The following is a 13,498-nucleotide window of genomic DNA, read 5'->3' as shown; positions in this document are numbered from 1 at the left end:
TCCGAACGGATTTATAGAGTTTTCCAGTGAACTTCACTTACCAGGCTGTCATCCCAACATTGAAGTTTGGAAAAGGTTATGTCATCGTCTCGGGTTGTTTCTCAGTTTATTATTAGTCATAGTTCATGGAATAATGCATGCCACGCGACATATTAGCATTCTGGACAATATCACTGTTCTTGCAATATGGCTAGAAGGAACCCTTTTTGTTTCAGCATGATATTGCACAATTCAGTTTTACTATATCATATTGCACAACCGGAGTTCAAGTCCCGGTTAGCCAAATACGGTTAATATGTACTGGACCAGCGTGGCACATTTTGGTCCATTACCTTCAACATGAATTGTTGAGGAGGCTTCCATCCTGCAGTGAATTGATAATGACTGCAGATTACCTTTACCCTATTGCAGAAACAGGATGGATTGATTTGGTTTAAAGACGTGGACATCGATGGCTTCAGTAGCCTGTCCAGAGTACGACCACTTTTAAGAACTGGAATGTTGATTTCGGGTTAGGCAGCACGCTGCATTTAGCAGGTGAATTGTACTTATATTTGATTCATTTTGTTTAGTCTATCATGAAAAAAAGTGCAAATAAACTTTTCTTATTGGAAATAAATGACTTAGCAGGCTTAATTTTGTTCATTTTAATGATTTTATAGTAAATTTAAGGATTGCTTTAAAAGCAATATAAATTTATAAAAACATTAACAAATCCTTCATACGCGATCCATGTCATGAAGATATTAATTGTGCATGCAAGGTTTGCTTCATTGTGATTTTCAATGAAATTACTTTCTCTCTTATTTAGGGCTTCGGAAAATTCAACAATTGCTGGTTACGACATTCCAAAAGGGACTATCATTATACCCGTTTTTCAAACAGTTCACAATGATCCGAAGCTCTGGGATAAACCCGACCAGTTTATTCCGGAGAGATTCTTGACTGAAGACGGAAAAGGTGTTACCAAACCAGACACCTACATTCCTTTTTCTGTTGGTATGTACAAAAAATAAATCTCTAATTAAGTATTATTTCATTAAATTGACCTGTTTAATTCTGCATTTGATATATTACAGCTCATGGGATATCATAGAAATGATATGAGAATGAGCGGCTTAAGACAAGGCTGAATGGAATGCAAATACGAACAAATACCAGCACACTTAGGGATCTGGATAAAGACACGGAACATATGTAAATTGTTGATCATGATCAAAGTATATTCCGTTCCTTGATCATTCTGACTGAAAGGATCTTCTAGCCACCCTTCTGTAAATAGCCGCACAATGCGTTCACCTTTTATATCCTCTTAAGTCTGAAGATATTTCTTCACAACTACTGAATATACCAACTAGAATTTTTAATAATCTCTTAATTTTGAGGGCTTGTGATCCTCTTCTCTGACATCAAATCAGAAGGTCAAAAACTCTGTCGCTGAGCCTTTAAAAAAAAGAACGTCATCAACGTCAGAATCAGAACTACACGTTCCATTAGGAACAACGGAGTTCTGATTGAAATGTTAGTTCCTCGGACATTTCAAATTGTATATATGGATTCCGTTTCAACGGCACGATTACTACATGAAAAGCCTAAACTGTCAAACATAACTATCCTCGTTTACGACGTGCCTAAAGATTACTGGAAAGAAGACATTGTTGAAGACGTGTATGATTAGAATTTCAAAAACCATGGTTTCCAGAGGAAGTCAAGGATGAGGTAAATTCCCATTCAGTTCTGGATCCAAGAGGTTTAGAAATCGAGTTATGGGATTTTCTCCAATAACCTTAAAATGCATTTTACAAAATGATAGAATTTTCCTGGGTTTTCTTCCTATAAGTTCAAGAAATTTACTATTGTGTTTCAAGTGTCTTTCATATGGACGCTCATCACAGTACTGGGCTCATAAAACTGTCCTACGGGCACTGGCAGGTGGAGGGCACATATTTATCGACTGTAATAAAAAGTGGAGGAGCTAATAACTTGAAAAGAAGAAGAAATCGAGACTATAAACATACTGTGAGATCCTCTCTGTTCAGATTATATTGAGACAGTTGAAATTGAACGTACGAAAATAAATCATGAGGGAACACATCAATAACAATCTACGTTCAGACTCTTTCTTATAATAGTTCTGTTTTTTTTTTTTTTTTAATAACATCAGACGTACCTACAGTGCAATTAAATAGACAGCGGGCAAGAACTGGTTTGACGAAGCCTGTTTGATTGTCCAGGAATGTAACCACGACATTCTTTATCTTCAGGAGCCTTTCTTTACATATATATTTGCGGTCTTCGTCACCGTACGCGAATATATGACGAATATGGGCTGCAGCCATACGACTTACGCTTCTGGCTATGGGTGCTGGTAATAATATATTTAATTCAGTACGTGTGCAGTAGTGGCCCGTCTCCTCGTGGCTTGGACGGGTACTGGGACGCAACCTTCCGGGTGATTGCTGGTTCCTAGTAGATAAGTGGCCGGAAACAACTAAACAACCCACCTGCAAAAACAGCACTACACCCATTTCTGGCCATTGTAGAGAGTTTATATATCATCACAAAGAACCATGGCGAAGTTGAACTAACGTTTAGGGTCCGCTTACATAAGACATATCCACACATTACCCAGCTTGGGTCGTAACAGAGTGGTTCGAGGACATGGGTGTGGAAAAGTCGGATTGGTCAGCCCTGAGTCCTGATCTGAACCCTATCGAGCATCTTTGAGCTGTATTGGATCGTTTGGCACGTCAAGAATGACACGCACGTACCCGACGTACCAAAGAACGAGGCCGAACTGGTGGCTGCGTTAAAGGGCGAGTGGAAGAACATATCATGTGACATTTATAAAAAGCTGGTTGAGAGTATGCCGCGAAGATTGAAAGCTGTCATAAAAGCAAAAGGTTTCAGCACAAAATATTAAATGACACAATAAAAGCTCTTTTTTTGTCTAAAGTCAGGTGTCCCGATATTAATGGTAGGGTAGTGTATATACGTGGATATTCACTACTAAAAATATATGCAAATCTTAGTATATAAAATGTTTCTTTTTTTATATATGCAAATGCTCTGTATTGCTCTAACCGCTGAAAATAGGATAGATGTTGTATAGTTAATATTTTTCGTTTCTTTCTCTCTTTAGGTAGAAGAAACTGTCCAGGAGAAACACTAGCAATGAACAGTATCTTTCTTATGACCGCATCCATCGTCCAGCATTACAAAGTGATGCCACCTGAAGGGGCAAAGACAGATCTCTCTCCAGAGAATTGTGAACTATTTCTTTCACCTCGGAAGCAGAAATTACGCTTTATTACAAGAGAATAGGAAGAAGTTAATCTCATTATAATAATTTGTGCGTATGATAGGCTCTCATAGTCTTTGATGATACGGAAATATCTATTTTGTTGCTTTTAGAATTAGTTTCTTCACTGTTTGAAGTGATTATGTTTGATTAATTTCTCTGCTGTCATTAATGGTACTTTGAGTGATTAAAGCTTTCTTCATAATACTCCGGAGATAATGGGACATCGTATTTAAATACTGTAATAAAAGAAGAGAGCTTAAACATTTATTCACTGAAATAAATAACAGAAAGTTGAGAATAACCTAGAAACCACTTCAATATTTTGAATCTGTAGTTTCTATTGATTTATCCTTCAATTTGTTGAGCTAACTTCTTGAATCTGTAGATAGATTTTCAATACATTTCTTATAATATTTGTTTAAAATATTACGGTAAATTTCTAAAACCTATGAAGCGATTGTAATCAGTTATATTATAAGCTTTACTGAGAGGAGTAGGAAGGTAAACAAAAGTAGACGTAATAACTTCTTATTCGTCTAATATTGTCCCTACAAAATCCTTAACTTCATGATATAAAGCCGTGCCTCGTAAATATGAGAAACATTTTTAAAAATCTCGGGTAATATCCAAGTGTTGTCATTCAACCCTTGAACTTACATCATTCTAATTACAGATAACGATTCTCGAGTTAATTCTTTGCGTGATTTCTACAGACTCCTCCCCCAGAAGTGGGTTTCGAAAGAATGGAACATGCTTAATAGAATCATTTAGTGAAATGTCCTTGAATGCAATCAAAACATTGTAGCTGTAGTACCGAAATAACGCCAACTTTACCTCCTCATATTCGAGGTCACTTGCCACTCAGAGTGAGAACTGTAGGCAGGAAGTGAGGTTGGTTATTCAGTACTGTTGGAAACGATTAACTTTGCGGTGATGCTGGAATATCTATCTTCGTTTCAGCAGACGTTGCTCTTGACATTTGTGGCTTTACTCGTGTCCTATTGGTTACAAAATGCGTTTAGGCGAAAGAGAAACATTCCTCCTGGGCCAAGGGGCTTACCCATTGTAGGGTATTTGCCATATTTGGACAAAAACCCAACAGTCCAGTTCGCTGAACTTTCCAAAGTGTACGGAAGTGTTTTCAGGTAAGTAAGACAGAAGCGTACGAAAGAACGTGGATACCAGCGTTTATTATAGGTCACCAAATTTTCAAACACTGAAATCACAACTATGGTAAATATGCCAGAACACAAGTGAGTGAATTTACAAGTAGCACGTAATGGTCAGTCAATGCTTAGTTAATTATATCAATAACAATTTAGAATGGTGTGAGGATATTAAAATATAATTCACTTTAATTTTTTTGAGTATTAATACTGTACTTATATCAATATGTAATTTACGGGTAATAGTCCAGATAACGGTACCCCTTAAGAAATGGCGCCGTGAAGAAGAGGGGGAAAAGGGGTGACGTACGGTTCGTAACTCCGCCCACTCACTGCGTTCCCCATCTTCTTCGACGACTGCGTGTGGTGGATGTCACGCGCCATAACAGTATGTCGGAGCTGAAAAACAACAAAATAAAAGGCAATTTTTTGGTAGCATCAACTAAATGCATTTAAATGCAATTTATTCCGGGAAGCCAATGTCATGCAACATAACAAGTCAGAGTTAAAATTAAGAAAATTAACAAAAACAGTAATTTTTTTCCAAAACAAGAAACAAAAACTAACATGACGCAGCAAACGACCAGTTTTTGCTGAACACCTCTCGAAGTCGCGTAAAAAGGTAACCTAAAAACCTAACCGTTTTTCACTAAACCGCCGTGGCCTAGTGGTCAGGCGCGCGGGTGCATAAGTACACGTGACTTGAGTGACCGGGGTTCAAGCCCGTGACTACTGAATACGGTGCTGTTTCTTGTATTCTATCTATCTTGTGAACTCCTCTGACCGTTTGGTCGTCCCGGAGTATAAACAGAAAGTTTATTTATTTATTTTTATTTATTTTAAACACAAATGAAAGTCGATTAAAAATTGCGTGAATCTCTCCCGAAGTCGCTAAAAACCTAACCATTTTTCTAAACAGAAACGAAAGTCGATGAACACGTGCAATGAACAATAAAATTTCCCTTTGCATAAGCACAAAACGACAAAATAGATTTTTTTTTTAAAAGAACGCAACCGACACAACAATCAACCAACACAATACTACGTTAATTAATGATATGCGAAAACAACACAAAAATACATATAAAACTCATATCATCAGTCCTGGCCTGTAGGCAGTGGCGTAGCTACCATGTAAGCAGGCAAGGAAATTTCCCCAGGGCCAGGGCCCTTTAAGGGCCCGGCGTCTTTAGCTGTCTCCTGTTTTTGCAATTTTCATTAAGTAGGGGCCCGAACATGTTTCTTTGCCTCCGTGCCCCAAAAAGGGTAGCTACGCTACTGCCTGCGCCCTCCAGTGATGTCCGCCTGAAACGAACAGGGAATACGCAAGTCCGGAATACGTAAGAGATACGTTCCAGGACTTCTTACATAAGTCGAGATTTGCGTAACTCGGGAATGACTAATAAAATATTGCTGCTATGTCTCTGATAAGCTAAAGTTACAAAACCACATAATATCCTCAGAAGAATGAAGAAAAATAGTTATTTTTTTAATTAGTTCAATTAAAAACTTTATCTGGAGACAGTGCTGAAGTAGCCGGAGTGGCAGATAAGAAAAGAAAATACAAAAGGAAGAAAAAACGCACGTTATTGTATTGTAAAAACTGGTTATGTGTTTCGTATTCCGTTGGTTATTATCACAGTTGACCTTCACCAGTGCCAATCTCGTATTCTCTCTTTCTCCTTTATTGTGTTCACTGTTGCCACATCTGAATTCCGCGCGATAGTGGTTAATGTTTGGCCATTTTCATACACATCCTTATTATTTTAATTATCTGATCCAACTCGAACCTTTCTTTTCTTGATAGATTTATTAGTACCACTTAAGGCCGAAACACACGTCACGGGACTCTCGTCATGGTCCCTGTTTAGTGTAAATTGAGAAGTATGGTCGAACAAGCGTCACTGTAACATAGAGTTGCCAGATTAAAAATTTGATCTCGAAGTACTCATGCTTGTGTTTGGGGTATTCATTCCTCGTTTAGGGGTAATCGCATTATATCTTAAGAAAACCGAACGATTTTAAATAACAAACGTTTTATTTCTATATTTTGTTGATTTTTAGAAGTTCGTGGAATGCAAAATTAGTCAAATTTTAATAAAATTAACCGAATTATAGCCCGTGCTTTAATTCGTTTAATTCGGTAAATTTTATTGCACTGTCTCCCCCCCTTTCACTCACTTTTTGTTCATCAAAATTACGTACCGTCCTTTTGCGTTGGCCCACCTTCGCTCAGAAATTTAACCACTCGTACTTCAATATTTAATTTTACATCCCGACTATTCGGTAGTGTAGGTTTCCCATGCTATGTCCATCCCCTCTAGATTCAACCTCCCATTTTAATACCACTATTCCTTTCCCAGGCCGTCTGTTGCTTTGAAGTTAGCCGCCATCTTTCTGTTTCACTTAACACCTTTACTTCCTAAGATCCCAAAACTTGCTATCACCGACAGCCAGACGCCAGTCTTAAATCTCATCGGAGCATTTGTCAAATATTTACTACCCGTCCCGTCTCCAGATGTTACCGATCAAAGGAATGTCCCGACAAACTCAGTCCTTTGCTGTATTGTTCTTTCAGAGCCATAATTATTCACACGTGCTCACTAACAGCCGCTGCTACCTGTTCCCGTTGTTATTGTTTATTGCCGTGTGCTCTGAGTTGAAGCTCACCCCTTCTACTACTAGTCATTTCTTTGTTTACCCCTCTTTCTTTGTGAAAAAAAAAACAAAAACAATCAGATGGACTATAAAATTCAAACCTATATAATGAAAAAAAAAATAATAATAATAATTTAGACATTAAACAGAGCTGATTGATGAAAACACCAGGGCCAATGAAATCTGAATCTTTATCAAAGAAACTGAATTTTTTTATTAAACGAAATAAAAAATCCAGGTGCCTCTTCTCATTTTAAACCAATATTTTAGATGTACCTCATCTCCAACCAAACTGCGCAGAAGTGGTGGCTCTCTCCACCTTTTAAGAAACTTGCCAGATCTTAAACGCCATTTTTCCAACTGTAAAAACCATTGCATTGAAGCAGACATTTTCTTTCAAGTCCCATAGACACTCCCTAAAAGTCCGAAATCTTTTCCATTTTCGAATTACAGAGGCAAATTATAACGTATGGAAACACATGATATTTAGACTCTGTAATTAAAAAATATAGCAAACATTTTTCTTGCCCAAGGGCTTTTGGCCCTATAAAATTGCCACCTTTAATGAGGGCTGTATTAAACCCCATAAAAGATTTTATACACCGCTACAAATAATTACACTACGCCATATTAGCCACGTCCAGCAGTCTCTTATAATGATTAAGGATACTTAATGATTTTGTAATAACCGAGAGCAAAGTGGAAGAGAAATTGTTGAAGTTAAACGTAAGAAAAGCACCTGGGGTGGATGGGATCTATCCAGTTATATTAAAGGAGGCGGCAAAGCAACTAAGCAAACCCTTAGCCATAATTATGAGAGCATCCTTGGACTCAGGGGAGGTTCCCACGGACTGGAGATGTGCAAATGTATCCCCAATTCACAAAGGGGGATCGAAGGGTGACACAACTAATTACAGACCAGTTAGTTTAACTTCTATTCCGGGTAAAATAATGGAGTCACTGGTTAAAGATGCATTGCAGGATCATCTAGACAAGACTGTAGCAATAATTCAGACACAGCATGGGTTTGTTAAGGGAAAGTCTTCTCTGACCACTTTGATAGGATATTATGATGTGGTTACAAAGGAACTGGATGCAAAAAATAATTTTGATATCATATATTTGGATTTCAGGAAAGCTTTTGACACTGTTGCGCATGGAAGACTATTGTACAAATTGGAGCAGAAAGGTATTAAGGGTAAGTTGCTACAATGGATAAAAGGATGGTTAAGTGCGAGAAGACAGAGGGTGGTAATCAATGGGTGCTGCTCTTCTTGGACTAATGTTATTAGTGGGGTCCCACAGGGTTCGGTGTTAGGTCCACTGTTGTTTTGTATATTTATCAATGATATTGATGAAGGTATATCAGGCTTAATGTCGAAGTTTGCAGATGATACAAAGGTTGGCAGGGTTGTTAATGACAGTAATGGCAGTGCACTACTGCAACAGGATCTAGATAATTTGGGCAGATGGGCTAAGAAGTGGCAACTGAAGTTTAACCTTGACAAATGCAAAGTACTGCATATGAGTAGAAGTAACCGCAGAGAAACATACCAACTGTGTGGTACTACACTTAAGGTGGTAGAAAATGAAAAAGACCTGGGAGTAATTGTGCAGGCAGATATGAAGTTTTCTGAGCAATGCAGGCAGATATGAAGTTTTCTGAGCAATGCAGACAGGCTGCCAGGGCAGGTCATGTGGTTTTATCAATGATATATAGGAATTTTGCTAGCAGGGAAAAAGAGGTGATTATCCCTCTGTATAAGGCAATGTTGTCAGGCCACGCCTTGAGTACTTCGTACAGGTCTGGAGGCCTCATTTTAGGAAAAATGTAGATTTACTTGAGCGTGTACAGAGAAGGGCAACAAGATTGGTGAGGGGAATGAAGGGATCCTCTTACCAAGAGAGGCTTAAGTTCTGCAAATTGCAGTGGCTGGAGACTAGGCACCTGCGCGGTGCTCTGATTGAGGTGTATAAGGCCTTGAATGGGTTCAGCACGCTGAATTCTGATGGGATTCTTCCACTTGTTCAGATTACGAACCTAAGGGGGCATAAATTCAAATTAAGAAAGGACAGATGTAGAATAGATGTGCGGAAATTTGCCTTTAGCCAGCGGGTGGTTAATTGCTGGAACAAACTTCCATCTGTCGTTGTGGAAGTTGATAGCTTGAATAAATTTAAGGAGGAACTGGACAGGCATTTGGAGGGAATGGTGTGATTTTTTTTTTTTTTTTGGCTGATGCTGCATAAGCTCATACACTTGCTTTCTTGCATCACATGCCACTACTACGACTACTACTACTACATCTCAATTTAATTTTTGGAATACTTATTCCACATATTCCCATGGAAAAATTGAAAAAAAAATTGTACTATCTCGTGTCTTTCCCTCTCCATAAAAACTGAAGTATTGGACCATAAAATCGTCACATTGTCCTAGCTGTGATCCCAATTATAAACACTGTAAAAAATCATAAGAATTTCAATTTTAACAATAATGATTTATTATCAAAAGAAAATTGTCCCACTTCCCATTCTTTTAATATTTTCCCCCGCATTTTAGTAGTCAACGTTCCTACAGGAAGCATGGGACGCTCTCTTCTATCCACCTCCCAGGTGTACCTGGGAGGCAGATATCAGAGACCTTGTACCATGATGCAGGTTCCCCTCACCAAAAAAAATTGTCCATGACAGGGTCAGGAATGCAGTTCCAGTCACCCGCCATTTAGCACACTGCAGCCCTCTTAAATAGCTACCCAATCCTTGAAACAGTTTCCTTCCCAAAGTGGAATTTGGATTATAGACATGGATTAATCTAATTGTACATCTCCCATAACTCAAATCTACGGCCACATGCCCATAATTCGACTCTGTCGGATTGACGGGGTTGAATCCCGTCCATGACGCGAGAAACTAATGGACGTTTTTCACTCCGTGGCTGAGTTAGTCGGTCTCAGGCGTATATAGCAAGGTTTTCCCTCAGAAACTGGGGATTTTTTTCATCTAGAATGACAAATCGACCAGAAAACAAGAGAACACACGCAATTTACAGGCATAATATATATATTTATATATATATAAGAGATAATGGATGGCCCTTCGGAACTCCTCGGTAATTGATCAATAACATGTGACCCATCAAATCAGCGATATTTGGGAAGGGTGTTTTCATGTCCACATGAATTTGCACTGCACCCGTTTCTACACCTGGCCATTCCTCATATGCTTTCCTATGAACCTTAACAACCTTAGGATTCATAGCTCCAAACTCTCGACAGGACTATTGGACATTTCTGCCGGAAACCTATTAATAGTAACCATTTTGTGTATGTTACCAATTTGCGCAGGTTTGATCATCACATTTCGAATGGAAAAAGTCTTTCAAAATTTTTTCTCTTGCCTCTGCTCTTTTCGAGACCAGCTGATACTCTGCCCCGGTGATGGAGTTTAATCCTTTTATCTCATGAACTGAAACTGCCTGAATCAATACATGCATTACCTCTTTAATTGGGCAAACTGTTTTAATCTGAAATTCCAGTGTCCTTTCTCGAAAAAAGAATTGTGCCATAATTAGTCTCCATTCCTTTAAGAAAATTGAATAAATGCAAATCGCGTGACCTAACCGACACCAGCAAAATGGATAAGAAAAGACGAATAATTATTCGTATTCAAACTTGGCAGAAAGAAATATCAAAAACTACTACAAAATAAGAAAAACTGGTCACTTACTACCCCCTCTAAAGGAGCTTCCTTTCAAGAGGATTATCTCAGCTGGACACAACACCGCTAACCTTTAAAAACGATCAGACACTTTTCTAAACCGTCAGAGCAAATGGTACAGAGCTGAACAAAACAATTTACAATATGCTTCACAACGCCATGTCAAGACTTCTTAGAGGTGTGGCTACTGCACTGCGCAATCCAAAAAAAAAAAAAAAATTGGGGCTCTGTAAGATGGTGGATCGATTTCTATTGGACAAGCGATATTTGCATGCCACGATGCCTATTATATCAAATATTTACTTTTGGCAACACTATTCACAATAAAATACAGTATTTATGAAAAATCATTTCGTTCTGTTAATTCTGTTGAGCTAATATAAATCCCCCTTTTTTGTGTTCAATGTCAAGCTCAGCTTTCAGTAATGTATTCTTTTATTATGCCCCCTCTGTTCAGAAATCCGACGTTCCTCTGCTTCCAAAGTTTATGTAATAATCAGAATCCACTTACTCTTCAACAGACATAATTTAGGTAACTTTGAAAATATAGACAAACTGTTTCATTTCATTCGGCAAGTCCTATTTGATAAACAAATCTAACAAAATATGATTTACATTAATAAGGCTAGAAATGCACATCTTGGCCTTTTGGTGTCCCTGTGTCTTAAAATTCTTAAACAACAATAAAATCTCCTGAGTCAGAGGTTGGTTTCCCCGTGGGAAGAGCGAGTCTAAGAGGTTATTGATTGTTCTTTCCTAATACATGTGGATTGTCTCCTTTGGTAGCTTGTTGGTGACAATGCGATAAACCTCGCCTCAGGGATCTGCATTACCTGATGTACCAATAAGTGGTTGCCATCTCGATCATCAGGTTATCCGTGTAGCTACTGTAGCATTTGGAATATCTCCTGTTCAGAAACTGTATATGGAAGCAAGTGAACCACGGTTATCACTTCGACGTAAGCGTCCTCTAAAGTATGTTTTAAAAATAAAAAATCTTTACGAGACCATCCTAGTTGAACAACTGTTTTGAGCCACGTTGGGAAAATTTGTGCAACGCCCGTCAGATTGCCAGTCATCCTTTCGGTATTCATATCCAACACCTACTTACAGAGATTAGCATTATAGTAGACAACGCTGCCCAATTACCCAAGCAGACACTTTCACTGTGGATGCTCACGTTCCATCAAGTGACTTTTGCCTTAAGAATTTTGTAATGTCTGGTCCATCATCCCTCTACCTGCAGCACTATTCGCCACGCTATGCTGATCATTCCGAATTCTTGCCATTTTGTACTGACGGCTCGAAGTCAGAATCATACGTAGGTTCTGCTGCTGTGTTTTTGGGCACCACTATATCAGATCAGACTTCCCCTGAATCTAGCATATACACTGCAGAGCTGCAATCAAGAGAGTTGCCCATAGACCGCGTCAGAACTTGCCAATACCTAAGGTCAGCGATATATTTCGATTCCTTGAGAGTATTACAGGCTTTATTCACTCTGGAATACAGTTCTCATCCCGTCCTGTTTCGGGTTAAACAGAAGACACATTCTCTCTATGAATATGAGTTTCATATCCACTTCTGTTTTATTCCTGGTCATAGTGGGTAGGATTAGCGGAAATGATTTGGCTGGAGCAGCAGCAGCCAAATCAGCAATTCCTACTAATAATCATTGGCTGTCAGTCCCTTATACAGAATTCAGACAGATGATGCACAACAAGATTAAGTCCCAATGGTAGGATAGACAAAGTTCAAATAAATTACATCAGATAAAGGTACTGCATGTGGGTTTCAGTAAACCCAGAGTAACTTATAAACAGTGTGGTAATAGGCAGAGGGTAGTGGAGATTGAAAAAGTCCTAGGATAATTGTGCATTCAGAGATGAACTACCCCGAGCAGTGCAGACGTACTGCGAGGAGATCTCATAGGTCTGTGAATGATATCCAGAAACGTTGCTAGCAGAGATAAGGCGGTGATTATCACGTTATAAAGCCATGGTTAGGACGCATGTTGAGTACTTTATACAGGTCTGGAGATCTCACTTTCGGAAAGATGTAGCACCTGGAACGAGCGCAGAGAAGGGCAATCAGACCGATGAAGGAACAAACGGGTGTTCTTAACTAGAAAGGATTCAGTTCTGCAAATATCAGCGTCTGGAGACTAAGCACCTGCGGTGCTATCTGATTGAGGTGTTTAAAGCCTTGAATGGACTGGGCAAGCTGAATGTTAATGGCATTGTTCCGCTTGCTGAGACTACACACATGAGGGATCATAAATTCAAGTTGAGGAAGGATCGTTGCAGGATGTGTGGAAGTTTGCCTTTAGCCAGCGGGTGGTTGATTGTAGGAAGATGCTCCTATCTGTTGTCGTGGATGTGTTGAATAAATTTAAAGAAGAACTAGACAAATCCTTGGAGAGTACGAATGGGTGACCTGCGTAATATTTTTGGCTGATAGTATATAAGCTAGTTTTCTTGCATCATTAGCCATTACTACTATTTGACACATTCATTTTTGCCGAGGGCCAGCAACATCCCTATGTGGGAGTGTTGCGACACCATTTTGACTTTTAGACATTTTAATTGGTTGTATCGATTTTAAGGATAATTGTTTACCGCTTTTAATCATAAATTTTTATACCTTATTA

The 13,498-nt window shown here is 38.7% G+C and overlaps 2 protein-coding genes across 2 annotated transcripts in view; both read left to right on the top strand.

The window, feature by feature from the left end:
- LOC150088513 (cytochrome P450 2J4-like) overlaps positions 1–3,455 on the top strand; it is a 28,375-nt gene extending 24,920 nt beyond the window's left edge. The window contains exons 8-9 of the mRNA XM_090370204.1: positions 812–999; positions 3,143–3,455. Coding sequence (XP_090226330.1) covers positions 812–999; positions 3,143–3,324 — 370 coding nt within the window. The 3' untranslated portion in view covers positions 3,325–3,455. The remainder of the gene's footprint in view (positions 1–811; positions 1,000–3,142) is intronic.
- Positions 3,456–4,163: 708 nt separating this feature from the next.
- The window catches only part of LOC150088512 (cytochrome P450 2J4-like), a 46,663-nt gene continuing 37,328 nt past the window's right edge, over positions 4,164–13,498 (top strand). Inside the window, exon 1 of the mRNA XM_090369547.1 lies at positions 4,164–4,449. Coding sequence (XP_090225673.1) covers positions 4,238–4,449 — 212 coding nt within the window. The 5' untranslated portion in view covers positions 4,164–4,237. The remainder of the gene's footprint in view (positions 4,450–13,498) is intronic.

The sequence above is a fragment of the Mastigoproctus giganteus genome, chromosome 3 (genome assembly GCF_048544385.1).
Source record: "Mastigoproctus giganteus isolate SK-2022 chromosome 3, ASM4854438v1, whole genome shotgun sequence".
In the NCBI taxonomy this organism is placed as follows: Eukaryota; Metazoa; Arthropoda; class Arachnida; order Uropygi; family Thelyphonidae; genus Mastigoproctus; species Mastigoproctus giganteus.
The sequence above is the reverse complement of the archived record's forward strand: the minus strand, read 5'-3'. Positions and strand labels throughout refer to the sequence as shown.